The sequence below is a fragment of the Terrapene carolina genome, unplaced genomic scaffold (genome assembly GCF_002925995.2).
Source record: "Terrapene carolina triunguis isolate 2854851 unplaced genomic scaffold, T_m_triunguis-2.0 Scaffold68, whole genome shotgun sequence".
NCBI classification, from domain to species: domain Eukaryota; kingdom Metazoa; phylum Chordata; order Testudines; family Emydidae; genus Terrapene; species Terrapene triunguis.
In genome coordinates this window covers 59,525,281-59,541,851 of record NW_020664419.1, presented here as the reverse complement: position 1 = coordinate 59,541,851, position 16,571 = coordinate 59,525,281, and the positions used below count along the sequence as shown (strand labels likewise).

Genomic DNA, 16,571 nt, shown 5'->3' with positions numbered 1-16,571 from the left:
ACTTGCGTCTGATGAAGTGGGCATTCACCCACGAAAGCTTATGCTCCAATACTTCTGTTAGTCTTAAAGGTGCCACAGGACCCTCTGTTGCAAAGTACAAATGAAAATTTCTAATGAACTCCATTAACCATGCCATTTTCATCCATGTCCTACTACAGAATATGCAGTATTTCTTCACAAAATAAATAGTTAACTTAGAAGCATCAGATAGCAAAGAAATAATTTGATAAACTACATATAGATCAGAAGTATTGGCACTTTCTGGTTAATGAAAGTTATTGAAATCTATTCTAGAAGATTCCTGCTAACAGGTTGCCACTTGCCTCACCACTGTTTTATTTACCAAAAGGGGGGTGGGGACACAGTCTTAGGTCCCAATCTTGCGAACACTTATGAATGTACATAACAATTCAGTAAAATTAAACCTATGTACATATCTTTGCAGGACCAGGGCCTTAGTGTTGGCCAAGCTTTTAAAGACGAAATGTTACTTGCCACATGGTGCATCTAAAGTATCTATTCTAATGACAACCACTTAATGAACAGTTTAAATATAATGGTTAGTGATAAATAGGGCCCTACCAAATTCACATGCCATTTTCGTCAACTTCAGTCATAGAATTTTTAAAATTGTAAATTTCATGATTTCAAGTATTTAAATCTGAAATTTCCCTGTGGTGTAACTGTAGGAATACTGACCCAAAAGGGGGGGTGGGAGGGGTTTGCAAGGTTATTGTAGGGGGACTGCGGTATTGTCACCTTTACTTCTACGTTGCTGCTGGAAGCAGCGCTCCCTTCAGAGCTGGGCAGCCGGAGAGCAGCAGCTGCTGGCTGGGAACCCAGCTCTGAAGACAATGCCACTGCCAGCAGCAGCGCAGAAGGAAGGATTGCATGGTCTGGTATTGCCACCCTTACTTCTGCACTGCTGCTGGCAGGGCTCTGCCTTCAGAGCTGGATGCCTGGCCAGCAGCCAGCACTTTCTAACCACCCTCCTCTGGTGGTTAGAAGTAAGGGTGGTAATACCACGACTCCCCTACAATAACCTTGAGACACACACACAAACACACCCCTCGCAACCCCCTTTTGAGTCAGGACCTCCAGTTTGAGAAACATTGGGCTCCTCTGTGAAATCTGTATAGGATAGGGTAAAAGCACACCAGAGACCAGATTTCATGGTCCGTGACGCATTTTTCATAGCTGTGAAATTGGATGGGTCCTAGTGATAAATGAATGAAATTATAATGGTTGGTTAATGGTAAAACACTTACCCATAGCTACACCAGAGAAGTGAATGAGCTTATCTTCTCCAATCATAACCTCTTCAATAAGCTTGCAACTTCCTAGTTTTACCAGCTCTGGGTGATCAAAGGTTGAGGCAATTTCACCACCTATGAATGTATGTTCATGTTAAACTACTTGTTTGTTTGGTTACAGTCTATTTACGGGGAGACTTTGGCAAACCAGTAAAGAGCCTGAAACCACTATGGCTTATTGTTAAAGGCAGCCTAGTCAGTAAACTGTAAATTGGCCATTCAGCAGTCTCAGCTTGACCAAGGCAGGAGGGGAGGGGGTTTGGGGTGCCACAGAAAGGGCAGCTTGACCCCGCGTCCTTCCTGATAAGAATTGTGTTGAAACTGCTGATACATGCATTTTAAAAGAGCAGGATGTGCCCCAGGAATGTCTATTGGGGTCTCAAGGCTGCAAACTCTGGGAAAACCCACACCTGGTTAATCAATAATCAGAAGGAACCTCTTGCTTGACCATTGAAACTGCTTACTTTACAAGTTTTCTTTAAGGGACATGTCATTCTATTACTAATGTATAAATAAGGGGAAAAAAGCTTGAGATAGTTGGACTCGTTTGGGGACTCTTTTTGGACTCTCCCTCTGGATACATCTTGCGGACCCCACCAGCAGACTGAAGATTTGGCCACCAGAATCCTGCTGCTGTTTCACTCGAGAGCCACGCTCAGCTTTGGTAATTATCCAGGGTTGGGGGTGTTTTACTAATCTGTTGTGGACGTGTGTAACTGCTTGAGACTAAGTAAAGTGTAGCTTTAAGTGAAGCACTCTTGTGTTGTCCTGTTTGTGCCAGCCATCTATTGGTCGGACGGCCGTGTCTCCCCTGATTTATATTCTGACACCACCTTGCACAAAGTAAAAGTTTCAACCCAAAGCTCTTGGTTGAAAGAACCCCGGGTAACATCTAGGTCAGGGGTCGGCAACCTTTCAGAAGTGGTGTGCCGAGTCTTCATTTATTCACTCTAATTTAAGGTTTCGTGTGCCGGTAATACATTTTAACGTTTTTAGAAGGTCTCTTTCTATAAGTCTATATTATATAACTAAACTATTGTATGTAAAGTAAACAAGGTTTTCAAAATGTTTAAGAAGCGTCATTTAAAATTAAATTAAAATGCTGATCTTATGCCACCAGCCTGCTCAGCTCGCTGCCAGCCTGGGGTTCTGTTCACCTAGGCCAGCAGCGGGCTGATAAGGGCCTGCGGCAGGGACCCCAGACCTTGGGGGGGGTGGGGGGTGTTGGTTGTTGTTGTTCAGAGATCAGGGCAGATGGCTGGGGGGGATGCAGGGCAGAAGGTTGGGGGTGTGTTGGGGTGTGCAGGGCAGAAGGCTGGGGTATGTGGGTGCAGGGCAGAGGGATGGGGCTGTGGGGGTGCAGGGCAGAAGGCTGGGGTGCTCGGCTCATGTGGGTGCTCCCAGCCCCCTGCCCTGAGCGGCTCCTGGCAGGGGGCTGGAAGGGATATGCCCTGTTCTACTCACTTTCCCCGGGCTCCCTCCCTACCTCTCTCTGCGTCCTCTACGGAGCTGTGTGCATGCTGCCGCTCTTTCCCCTCCCCCTCGCTAGGGCCATCAGCTGATTGGCGCAGGGAAGGAGAGGAGGAGGGGCCGGAAAGCACCATGCTGGGGGAAGAAGCGGGGGAGGGGGGAAGCTTGGTTGCTGCAGAACCAAGCTTCTGTCTCCTGCCCCCGCAGGGGAGAGCGGTGGGCGGGAGGGCTGAGTGGGGCTGGGGGCGCGGCAGGGAGCTGCGTGCCACTCAAAATCGGCTTGCGTGCCATGTTTGGCACACATATCGTAGGTTGCCGACCCCTGATCTAGGTCAAGTCTTGGAAGATCTGAAGCTTCCTTTAGCTACTAATAGTAACCTAAAATTCCTAAAATTGGTGGCAGGACTGTACATCTCAGTTGATTCCCAGAGTCTCCACTTTCATGTTTTTTTTAAAAAAACATGGGGACTAATTTTATAGTCATAAAGTCAGTCTTTAAAGGGTGTGTGTTTTCACTAAGGAAAAAAAAAGGTGTGTGAGGGGGGGTCTAACTGGAGTTATCTAACATGATGTAAAATCCTAGGGAAGACAAGGCAGTTTGTAATTTTTACATACAAGTTAGGTAGTCAAGTTAAAGATTAGGCTCCCCATAATCTTTAACTTGACCTGCTAACTCACACGAATGCTACAAACTGTCTCGTCTTCAATAGGATTTCACCTTGTTAGATAACTAGTCAGCTAGCTTGAGCTGAGAATACACCTTTTCCCTTTAGTAACAACAACGCCAAACTGTTAAACTGAAACCAGTGCAAAGAAGTTTGAGTTTACAGAGAACCTGAAACAATACCTCCAAGGCTTGGACTGTTCCATCCTTTTCAATGGGTGCTAACTCAGATGTCAATGATGACAATTAATGTTGATACTTTTTTCACTGCTCAAACCATGTAAGAAAGGTGACGAAGTTTCCACCACTTCCCAAAGAATGTGGAGGGCACAGGAGTCGGGAAGATGTATACATTAAAACATGAAGGCCTTTATCACTACATGGTAGGATACAACTGGTTTCATTTTCCTGAAGCAGAGGCTCAGCTTTGAAGAATTTGGGAAATTCAACACTATATATTGTGAAACTCCAGACTCCTGGCACCAAAATATTAAGAACAGAGTCTAGAAGTATATGTTTGTTTCACCTCTGAAAAGCACTGTGAGATCTGATAAAGACACGACTGTATTACTTTAAATTTTGAATTAAATCCAATTATTTGATTGATCTGCTACATGAAAAACATATCCAGTACCCAACTATTTATTTCACTCTAATGCTTGACTAACATGAGTGTAGCTCTTTTTAGACTATCGTACCACTGTTTTATAGTATGCTAAGCGAGTGATATACAGCTACAGTATGATCACTACATACAAACCTATATGATCTTTAAACAATACAATCTTAATCATACTTCTGTTGGGATATTTAATTTATTTTACATACTATTGTAACTAGACTACTTATACTTCCCAAAAACCAAACAATGCTATACCTAGCAAGGCCTATCTGCAGCAGACCTATCCCACATTTCTTTCAGACATTCTATATTGGTTACTTAGGGTACCAAAAACATAATTCTGAAGATTTTTTTTTTGAAGTTATTTACAGATAACCTTTAAAATAAAGTCTGATCCCTATCAAATCTGAAAAGCCTAAAAAAGTACATTTATCAGCATGCTATGATAATGCAGGGCTCATGAGCTAGTGCCAAATGACAACAGTAAGTTTAAATTTAAAGCAGAGTAAACTGAAGATAGTTCAGCTCAGTTTCCATCTCTTCTTTGCTGACAATAGTACTCACTGGGACGTAGATAGCTAGCCATTAGCAAAACAATTTATTTTAGAGGCCAAAAGCCATCAAGAACATAAGAATGGCCATACTGGGTCAGAACAATGCTCAATCTACCTCAGTATCCCCCCTTCTGACAGTGGCCAAGTGCCAGATGCTTCAGAAGGAATAAACAGAACAGGGCAATTATTGAGTGATCCATCATGCCATTGTCCAGTCCCAGCTTCTGGCAGACAGAGGTTTAGGGACACCAAGAGCACGAGGTTTCATCCCTGATAAAATAGTAATTACTTTTGGGTAGATTTTACCTGGAGAGAAAGATCTTCAGGGTTTTTTTTGTATTTAACTCCCCCACACCCCACCCTCCCAAGTAAAATATGTTCATATAACTCCACCGCTTTTTACATTAACTGCTTTTCTTAAAATGAAAAGTTAAAGGCAAGTTGTATCAACTATGGAATCACACATTAACATTTAGGAGAAAATGAATTACTGATATGTCAACACTCAGGACATACTTCTATGATGCAACACTCTTCTCTATACCTGTAACAAGAGCCAGACGTTCTACTCCTGCAAAGTCTGCATGTTCAATAGCCATAACACCAGCAGCACCAAACAGCTGTTCAGGATAGTTATAAATCAGTTGCCTACAATTGAAGCACACACACATATTCATGCTATCGAAAGACTGCATCTTTCATCAAAATTACGTGATAGCCACAGAAATAAACCTGCTTCTCAACATGAACAGAAATGGATTTTGAATGGAATTATTATTTATACTTTAGATTGCAAAAGCACTCAGGGTGCGAGGCACTTCCCAAACATGGAGAAAACGTCCCTGCACAAAGCATGAAGAGTCAGACAAATTCTAGGGGCGTAACTGGAAACTAAGACACTGTAACGTAACTTGTTTTTCTAACTGTGGTTCTTTAAAATGGGTTATCAAGATATATTCCACTTCTGGTGCACGTACACCCAAAGGCTCAAATTCAGATTATCTTGGCTGTGTCTGTTGGGACTGCGCCTGCACTGTAGTTGTCCTCATGATCCCCCCACCCAAGGGAATAAAGGGAAGAGTGGTCCCAAATATCCTGAGTTCCTTCCCCAATACAGAATCCAATTCGCATAAGGTTCTGTAGTACAGGAAAGGAGAGCAGGTGGTACGTATTCCACTTCTGGTGACTCAAGAGCAGTAACCTGGAGCATAGGTGGGTGATGTAAGTATCTGAACACCTACCACAGAACAGGTCTGCCAAAGCACACATCAGTTCTTGATACTTCTACAAGGGAGTAATGTTGTATAAATGTGCACCAAGCACATGTAGCTGCCCTATAGGTCTCAGGTTGGTACACAGTAGCTGCCTAGGACCTGGCATGGGCTCCAATCTTTACTGGTAGATCTTGTCTGGCTGTTTCATAGCATGGCCTAGTGCAACTGTGAATCCAGTTAAATAACCTCTGGGCAAATACTGCCTTTCCCTTCATCCTATCTGCAAATGTACACATAGTCTGGGGAATTCTTGAAAAGTTTAGTTGTGTCTAGACAGAACGACAGTGCCCTAAGTACATCTAGAGAGTGTAGCTTGACTTGCCCTTGGTTAGAGTGGGGTTTTGGAAAAAAGACAGACAGATGGATCACTTTATTTAGATGGAAGCGTGAGTCTACTTTCCGCAAGAATTTCAGGTAAAGCCTAAGGGTCACGCTGTCCTTATGGAATGTAGTGTACACAGATTAGCTATAAGTGCCTGAATTTCTCCTTTAGTCACATATTGGCACCAAGAAGGCTGTGTTCATAAACAAATGGTAAAGTGAGCAGGTCAACAGAGTCTCAAAAGGTAGAGCCATTATATCAATCCCACCTCCACTATATTGAGGAGGAGATGACTCCCTGACTGAGGGGAAACACATCCACATAAGGCCTTAAAGAATCTAGCTATCATCAGGTGGGAGACCACCACATGACCCTGCATGGGAGAGATGGTTGGCTGATACTGCTGCCAAGTGAACTCTTAATGAGCTGATAAGATAGCCCTGAGTTCTTCAGCAATAAAAAGGTGGCCCAAAATAGCAATATCTGAGTCTAAGGGAGAGAATTGGCATTGTTGGGTCCAAATAGAGAATCTTTTCCACTTGGCTGAATGAGTAAACTTAGCAGTCTTTCCTATTCATGAACTGGTATATTCTGGACCTCAGCAGAATAGCTCCTCTTAAGTCATGATTAGGTAGTCAGTATCCACACTGTCAGCGATAACAAAGCTGGGTCCAGATGGAGAACCTGTCCCTGGTTCTGGGAGATTATGTCTGGAAGAAGAGGATGAGTGGATAGATTCTGCAGGTCTGATAATGAAAACTTCATTGGCCAAGCTGGAGTCAGCATGATTACTACAGCTGAGCACTGTCTGAACTCGCTTAAGACCCTTGGTATTAATGGGATTGGTGGGTAGGGTGTGTACTTTATTCCTGATGTTAAGGGAATGAGGAAGGCATCTGATAGGAAGCCCAGACTCAGACCTCCCCGACACACTTCTTGTTCTCATTTGAGGTAAGTCTATGGCTAAGTGACCAGTTGTTGATATCTTGTGTGATGGGGTCTTTAACAGATCATTCATGATCATTTGTGAACTGCCTTCTCAGGCAGTCTGTCAGGACATCCCGCAAGCCTAGTAAATGAAGGGCAACCAGAGTGATTTTGTGGCACACACCAACTGCTGAGGTGGACAGCTTAATGATAAAAGGGAAACGATCGTGCTCCTTCCTGCCTGTTTATACAAGACATTGCTGTCATGTTATCTGTTATATCTAGACCATCAATCCTCTCAATATGGGAAGGAATGCTGTGCATGTCCAATGAATTGCTTTCAACCCCAGTACATTTATGTGAAGGCAAGCATCTTCAGGAGTCCAGAGGCCTTGGATTTGGAGATGATCTTGGTGAGTTCAAGCATGTGTCATTAGTGTACTGGATGGCAACAGTGATAAAAGGTACCCCCTTTTACATTTAGAGGATTCTTTCACCAGTTACAGTAGGACTTCTGGGGGGGTCTTGCACTTTAACGTTTATGTGACATTTACTGGGCAGATGCACAGATTTTTGCATAGAGCATAGGTGAAGTCTGGCATGCTTTGTGACATGTATCCAAGGGGCCGTGTGACTTCTGGCTCACTAGGCCCCTATGTTCTTATTCATGTTTAAGGATGAGCCTGCAGCTGGTTGGTGAGATCCACTATGGTACTGAATATGTCCTAAAGCAGATAAGCCTTCGGTGTTATCGAAACTAGCAATGCCCCTTTGAAGTCTACCCTCTGGGTTGACAACAGAATCAACTTTTTTATTGATCAAGTCCCAGGGTAGTGAACAGCTGAAGAATCAGGTCAACAGAGTCACCTACATGTGTTGATTTCACTCAAATGATTCCTTACTTTTTCATGTGAGCTGCCATTACCACAGCCAGGCAGTTGAAGACCCTTAGCGCTGTTGATAGTTGGAATGGCAGAACTCTGTATTGATAGTGGGAATTTATCACTTGGAATCTCAGACATTTCCTATGAGTTGAATGGACTGTTATATGAAAAGAGGCATCTTGCAGCTCAAGAGCTGCAAGCCAGTCCTTGAGATCTAAGGAAGGGATTACAGAGGCTATCTGAAGCACCAGAGAAAGTCTAGAATTGGGCACCAGTCCTGTTTTTTCTTCAGACTTAACTGTCTTTCGTGAGAGAAGTCCCTGAAAAAGGGATGGGGAAGGAGGGTGGGAGGTAGGGAGACTGAAATTGTATAGAATACCCTACCCCTTAGGGATGGGCAGGATGAGTAAAGATCCTCCAGATGTTGTAAACTGCTCTCAACCAAGATGTCAATTAACTGCCTTGATGTAGCCGCAGGGTGAGTAGCCAATGAAGGGAAGGCAGAGTGTCTTTCTTTGGTACCTCTGCTTAGACTACATTTGTGGTCTAGCCTGATTCCTTCTTGGTGCAGGCATGTAGACTCACAGAGATCTTTGAGTTGCTTGTGAGTCTTTCAGCAAGAGTACAGCCTCATCGGTTTTACTATTCAAAAGATCACAGCCTACAAATGGCAAGTCCTCAGTGATAAGTATATGAGATGGATAAATAAAGAGATCAACTTATAGTCAGTTGTTTATTGTAGGTATCACAAAAGAAGTAGATCTTAAGGAATGTTTAAAAAGAAGAAGGCGGCGGCTCTGCAGACCAGCTCAGAAAAGGTGTTCTATATGTAGCAAATGGCATGAACACTACACAGAGAGCTGGAGTACCAGTCACAAGAGGTGTCATGGGAGTTAGGTGCCTAAATAGCTTTGAGGATCTGGGCCAAAGACTATTCAGAAGATATGAGGTAGATATAAATAGATTCTTGTACTCAATCACAAGCAGCTTCAACATAATGCAAGGGACAAGGGAGAGCGAATGGAAGGATTTAAAAGGTAGGGGGCATGGCGCAGTCAGAATGACAGGTAAGGAAATTACTTAGCAATTGTGTTTTGCATGGAGTGGAACGGGGTGGGCAAGGAGTGATATTGGACTCAGTGAAGACGTTACAATAAATAAGAAGTCTGACAATAAATGGCTGGATGAATCTTATGTGTGTGAGTAGAGAGAGCTGGGTCTTAAAAAAGTTATGAAGCAGCAAGCTTTTAATAATAGAGAACGTGTGGGGGACAGTCACATACCTTATTCCTTCCACAATAAATACATACCTGTTAATAAAGCAGTTTATTCCATGCTTAAGAATACGTTCAACCTTCTCTTTCATTTTTTCTTTTTCTGCTTGTTCTATTTCTGCTACCTTTGCTGTCGAATCCACTCTTACACGAGAGCCAAAGACCTAAATTAAAAACAAAGATGTAAGATTTATTTGAAATTTATCTCAATTTATAAAGACCACTTCTATTATATTAATCACCTACCTTAATTTTATCTGTATCCATACCAGTGTTTGCAATAAGTATCTTTGCATTTTCAATTCTTTTTGGCTGGTTGACGCCAATCTTTTTATCTAGCAGAAAGCCTGTAGTGAAAGAGAAAGTAGTAAAAAACTCAGCAGGCCTAAAAATGGGAAAAGGACTATTATTCTAAAGCAGAGGGGGGCAAACTACGGCCCGTGGGCCACATCCGGCCTGCAGGACCCCTCCCTCTGGCCCCCGAGCTCCTGCCAGGGAGTGGAGTCAGGACAGGTTTGCAGAGGAGCCAGTCCAACTCCCTGGCAGCGCGGTGAGTGGGGTGCAGGCTAGCCCCTGGCCCCTCCTCTTCTGCTCCCCTCCCTCGCAGTCACAGTTCCCCCAGCACCTGGGCAGCGTGGCTGCAGCTCCAGCCGGGCGGCATGGCTATAGCGCCGCCAGACCTGGTGCTCCAGGGCGGCGCAGTCAGGGGGCGGGGAGCAGTGGGAGCCATCAAGGGGCCTGGCCCTGCTACCGGTGACAGGGGCAGAACAACCCAGGGCCCCCGTCCACCCTCCAGCATGCTTGGCCCCTGTCCCCAGCATCCAAGCCCAGACAGGGAGCGAGCCCTGCCCGACTGCCAGGGAGAGCAGCCAAACGAGCAGGGGAAATGCACAGGGAAAGGACTGAGCCCCTCTTTCCCCCACCCCACTGGTAACGTGGGGCAGGAAGAGCAGGGAGGGTTGGATGGGGGCCCCAGGGGAGCAGTCAGGGGGTGAACAGGGGGGATTGGATAGGGGACGGGCGTCCCAGGGGGCAGAGAGCAGGGGTGTTTGGAGAGGATGTGGGAGTACCAGGGGGCAGTCAGGGGTGGGGAGAAGGGGGAGTTGGATGAGGGTTCCGGGGGGCTGGATAGGGGGCAGGGGCCAGGCCATGCCTCGCTGTTTGGGGAGGCATAGCCTCCCCCAGCCTTCCCTACCCAGCCCTCCATACAATTTCTGTACCCGATGTGGCCCTAGGGACAAAAAGTTTGCCCACTCCCATTCTAAAGTGTGTCAAAAATTTGTATAGATTCACCTACCAATACCATAGCAATGTTTCCTGAAGCACAGACAGATGCATATATCTCACATATAGGATTAATTTCAACTCTCAAATACATGGTCACTGAATAAAAACATACCTTCATCTAAGTAAGAGTCTATCAGACTTCCACCTAGTTTCTTGATAATATGGATAGCTTCCAAATTACCAGATCCTTTCAGTCTAAGAACAGCTTCCACTGCTAGTTTAGTAAAGTGATTTTTATGATGAGTAAGTAGTTTTGAGGACAGCGTGGTCCCTGCAATGTTCATTAAGTCTTCACGGAACTTTATTTCATCATCACTAAAAACAAACACAATGTAACCAAGTGAATAAAATTAAACGGACAGGACTGAAGAAGCAATTCAACTGACTGACAACCACTACACTCAGATTTACATATATTGTTATATATTTTTCCTCAACATTTTTGAAGTGATGTGCAGCTGCAAAATAGTTGCACTTTGCAAATAGTTCATTGTATGCCTATCTACATGAGGCACTCTTCTCTTAGGATATGAATTTGAATAAAAGCACCTCTTGAAAAGGAGTTCGTGCTCAATGGATAACAAACCACATATGGCCTGTTGCATTACTGCATACATATATTACTGACACTTCGCACTTACATAATGCTTTCACCTATACATTTCTTCAAAAACAGACTAACGAGAAACTGCAGAACTGGAATTAATTTGCAAAATGGACACCATTAAATTAGGCTTGAATAAAGACTGGGAGTGGATGAGTCATTACACGAACTAAAAACTATTTCCCCATGCTAATTTTCCCCCTGCTGTTACTCACACCTTCTTGTCAACTATTTGAAATGGGCCATCCTGATTATCACTACAAAAGTTTTTCTTCTCCTGCTGGTAATAGCCCACCTTAATCGATTAGTCTCATTAGAGTTGGTATGGGAACCTCCATTTTTTCATGTTGTGTGTGCATGTGCAACCCCCCCCATGATATAAGCAATATTTTTTTGAATAGATGTTATCACAATTTTCTTTAGTTAAACTATAAAGGCTTTTCAAAAATATAGACAAATTATCTTAAAATACTAAACGATGTAGCTGTTTAACTAGAATATAATTTGCCTTAAAAAATAATTTTCCCCTTCAACAAAATTTGCAATTTGTTCAGATTTTTCAGTGTGTACTGTAAACTTCTAGAGTGGTAGCCGTGTTAGTCTGTATCAGCAAAAAGAACGAAGAGTACTTGTGGCACCTTAGAGATTAACAAATTTATTTGAGCATAAGCGTTCGTGGGCAATATATATACACACAATATAGTAATATATATACACACACACACACACACATATATCTTTCTACTATATTTTCCACTGCATGCATCTGATGAAGTGGGCTTTAGTGTGTGTGCGCGTGTGTGTGTGTGTGTGCGTGTATATATATTACTATATTGTGTATATATATTGCCTACGAACGCTTATGCTCAAATACATTTGTTAGTCTCTAAGGTGCCACAAGTACTCCTCGTTCTTTTTGCTGATACAGACTAACACGGCTACCACTCTAGAAGTTTACAGTACACACTGAAAAATCTGAACAAATTGCAAATTTTGTTGAAGGGGAAAATTATTTTTTAAGGCAAATTATATTCTAGTTAAACAGCTACATCGTTTAGTATTTTAAGATAATTTGTCTATTTTTGAAAAGCCTTTATAGTTTAACTAAAGAAAATTGTGATAACATCTATTCAAAAAAATATTGCTTATATCATATTATATTTTAAGTTTGTCCTACCCATCTGTGACAGTTTACATAGAAATTAATCAGGACAACCAAAGAAGATTACTACTGCAAATGCAAGGCATTTACTAACCCATGATCCACTGCAGATTTCAAAAGGGCCTCTCTTGCTGCTTTTGTAGCTTCTCTCCAACCTGCAATGATGGTTTGAGGATGAATCTTCTTTGCAATCAATACTTCTGCCTCCTATTAACATAAAACATATAATTAATTTACTTCAACGTCAAATTTGAAGCGAGGAAGGCAATTTATTCAGTAAGAAAATTTAGAATCTTTTCAACATCAAAAGGAGACTTTTAATCCACCTGACAGCCAAAACGATCAGAATACTCTTAACAGGAATGATTTAGGAAATATATATTTACCTTCTAATACTACAAATACAGATGTGGTCATTCATGCTGCTAGTATTTCCTACCTAAGCAACTAATGTGCTTTATTTAGGGTGGCCCTTGAAGATCATCTGGAAGCTTTGTCTAGTGCAAGCCATAGCTATATTTTGAATGGGCAAGCAAGTTATTCTAAAAATGTATCACTTACTCGAAGCTCTGCATTGGCTTCTTGTTCACTTATGGGTGCAACTCAGGGGGCTGGTGAGAAATCTTCAAAGCCCTGGTTGGCCTGGAAGTCAGCTACCCAAGAGATCATCTCTCACCTTAAGCCCTGTCATTTCAGTTAAGATCAGCAGGTGCTCTTGATGTCAGTTCCTGGAGCTAAAATCTCTAGGCCTTGTTGCAGAGCTTTGTTAGCAGGAGGTCCTTGCCTCTGAAGCTCCCTCCACGGCTAGCTCATGAGAGTCAAAGCTCAGTAGCCTTCAGAGTACACAGGATGACATTTAACTGGTTAAAACAGGCACTACCAAATCAATGTAGGTCTTGCAAAAACAATCATTTACAAAGCCTCTCAAAAATGTTTCCTTTTTCTTAATTCACTGGGAAAAAAGATTTAAAAGGAATATTTTCCTGGAGTGTTTGCAATCAAACACTGTACCGTTCTGCTAACTGCAAAAGCCAGAAAGTGGAACTGATTATACGATTAAAAAGGCAGTTTCACTGTTTCTTTTTGCATATCAGTTGGGTGAGGAAGACAACATAAATGGGGAAGCAAGTTTATTTTAAAATCCTTTCAATTGCAATAATTCAAGGTGTTATTAGTAATAGATAAGGAATACGGTTGTTTAAAATACTAAAACTATTAACAGAACAGTGTGACCCAAGGATCTCTTAATGCCAACTGCCATAGGGAATAGGGGTACATAAGGGTTTCAGAGATCCTCTGGGTCTGGTGTCTACATACTAGTCAACCAAAGAATAGTATGCAAGATCTCTTATGATAGCCTGTGTCACGCTGGTCATAACTATGAGATGTATGTACAGAAAATATATGAGAAAAAGTTAAGTTATCTAGGTCTAAGAGTTAAGGTAGGCTATCAGATGATGATCCACATGCTCCTGTCAGGCAGGAAGGACGAGATGCTTATCTCTGTGTGCCTGGTCACGTGCATTGAGTGTTGTATGGCTCACAATGGATGCCCATTTACAGCCTGAGCAAAATGTTACTCAATAGATTGTGGGGATTGCAGGAAAACACAACAAAGATTATCCGGTTTAGAAGTAAACAGCATATAATAAACAGCTTTGGGTTTGTTTTTGTGCAGATGGGAGGCCATTTTCATGCAGTTGCACCCACAGTCCCCCCGCACCTCCCACTCATCTCTGGGACTGCTTCTCCCCCCCCACCCCCCTCCTCTTGAACTATGCCCCATTCAGCATCATGGCACCATGAGCAAACCGCTAGCCCCTTGCTATTTTTTTTTTTTGGTGGGATCTTTTTGTGGTTTGGACGAACCAGACTTGTTTTTGGTGGTTTTCCTGGTAACCTGTGCAGATGAACCCCCAGTTATCCTTTAATTTGTGAGGACAAGCCACCAGTTGGCTTGATCTTATGAAGCAGGGATCTCAGCCAACTTGGTTGAAGCACTGGAAAAAAGACTTGGGGCAAGCTATCATGTAGGACACAGAGGCCTTGTGAGTTAAGTTTAGGCTCTAGAATGCACGTTATGATTGAGTAAAGTGCTATGTATAAAATAAGGTGGTGATCCTGAGTTGAATCTTGTAAGCTGGTGAATACTACTCCTTTGGGAATAGCAAATCGGAGTTCTCCACATGTTAATTGAAATGGGGGTGGGCATTCCAGAGGAATGGTTGGAGGACTTGGGGGTTGGTGAGTGCCTATTGCTCGCCTATACAGAGAGAGTGAGGCTGGCAGAGGCCTGGAAGGTAGTACTTGCGTTGCCAGAGACTGGTGAAGTTAAAGAACTGATACACAGCAGGCACAGACAAGACTTCCTCACATTAAGGGTAGGAGGTAGCAAGGTGTTTCACAACCCTGGATACCCCCAAGAAGCAGCACAGACAGCATCTAAGTTTTGTTCCTGTATTTAACAACTTGATAAGTGATACACTAATGCTTACTCTATTGGGCGGCACCCTACTCCGTCTATGGTATCACAGCACTCACATACCAGATATAGTAGAAAATGTTTAAAAACAAAAGTTTCATTACCCTAAGTAATTCAGCTGCCAGCACAGTTACAGATGTAGTTCCATCACCAACCTCATCATCTTGAACCATCGACATATCTAAAAGAGAATACTACTATGTTAGTTTATTTATTCAAATATTCTGTACTGCTCAGTACTAACTACAAATATTGTATATTATGGGTACACTAGTTTGGAAATCAAAAACAGGGTTTTTAAAAAACCCAGGGGCAGGATTAATTGCAATAACTGAGCGTCATATTATCAGCCCGCTACATAGCAAAAGAAACTTGCTCAGAGGAGGTTGTTTGTTTGCTAAAGTAAATGCTATTTAATAATTGACCTACAAGGAGATTTCAAATATTGTAATGACAAACATCTAGTCAAACTCACCAACCAAAACTTTGGCAGCTGGGTTGTCAACTCCAATAGATTTTAGGATGGTTGCACCATCATTGGTTACTGTCACTGTGCCATCTCTTCCAGTACTTAGAAGAATCTTGTCCTACAGGATGCAAGATTTAGGATACTGCTTGAACATGTACTTCACAGTGTTAACAGTTGCAAAGACCGTTAAAAATATGGTGTCTGAAAGCCTGCAGATATCTTACCATGCCTTTAGGTCCCAGAGTGCTCTTAACCAGGTCTCCAATGGCAATAGCACCAATGAAGGATGACTGGAATAAAAGTGAACAAGATCAGACAAGGATTCATCATTTATTTTATAAGAGTAAGCAGCTGAAGATTAAAACATAACAGAGTCAGGAATTACAACCACTTGTCCTGATCTACTCCCTCCACCACCATATCCCATCCCTTTCCCTCCCCTGGTCCGGCTCTGAAGTCAGGCAGCTTCTTCTCCTCATAACCTTGATGCCAGCAGAGGAGTCACTCAGAGCACAAGAGATGCTGCTCTGTCTGCCCATTCTCAGTTCATGTACCCAGCACCCCAATGACCCACAGAAGCTGGGAGCAGCAACTCCATGGAAACTCCTGCTCAATCCCTACAAATTTAGGCTGGAGCATTCTCAGTACAGATGAAATCTTCAAAGAATTATACTTCAACAAGTCTCTTCATGGTTTCCATGCCCTCCATGACAGTGTGATTTACACAGGGCCTTACTTATAATGAAAACTGTCAGACAACCTTAACTATAGAAGGTATTAGCAATTCTGCTGATATTTAAATAAACTCACCAACCGAGCTGTCTCTGCTTTTTCTTCATCTGCTCCTGCCTTGAAAATATTCACAGGTGCTAGGGAAAGGGATGCCTGAAATAATAGTAATCATAATGTAATTTAGCTTTATCACATCATTTTCAGAACACCTCACAAACATAAGTTGAAATTAAATGATGTTTTATGTTATTGTTGAATTACAATACTTAATATCCCCTATTCCCAGGAATATTTTAATGAATTAATCTTTAACACACTTTTTATCTAAATCTTTTTTTTTTTTTAAATCTTCACTTTACTGATGCTATATACAGCCTCTTAATTTAGAAAGACATGTATTACCTCAGGGGCACAAAAGGACTCAAATGCTGTCTCCAACTTTGCTGAGATGATCTACCAGAGCAAATATAAGATTTCCTGCCCTGTTCTGTCCTGCAGAGCACAGGTGACAAGGAGATTTGTCTGGAAACT

The 16,571-nt window shown here is 42.5% G+C and overlaps 1 protein-coding gene across 1 annotated transcript in view; it reads right to left on the bottom strand.

Moving 5' to 3' along the window:
• The window catches only part of CCT2 (chaperonin containing TCP1 subunit 2), a 39,069-nt gene that overhangs the window by 6,502 nt on the left and 15,996 nt on the right, over nt 1–16,571 (bottom strand). The window contains exons 2-11 of the mRNA XM_026648943.1: nt 16,119–16,193; nt 15,533–15,598; nt 15,315–15,426; nt 14,944–15,020; nt 12,452–12,564; nt 10,704–10,906; nt 9,551–9,651; nt 9,341–9,468; nt 5,168–5,271; nt 1,269–1,388 (exon numbers count right to left, since the gene is read on the bottom strand). Coding sequence (XP_026504728.1) covers nt 1,269–1,388; nt 5,168–5,271; nt 9,341–9,468; nt 9,551–9,651; nt 10,704–10,906; nt 12,452–12,564; nt 14,944–15,020; nt 15,315–15,426; nt 15,533–15,598; nt 16,119–16,193 — 1,099 coding nt within the window. The remainder of the gene's footprint in view (nt 1–1,268; nt 1,389–5,167; nt 5,272–9,340; nt 9,469–9,550; nt 9,652–10,703; nt 10,907–12,451; nt 12,565–14,943; nt 15,021–15,314; nt 15,427–15,532; nt 15,599–16,118; nt 16,194–16,571) is intronic.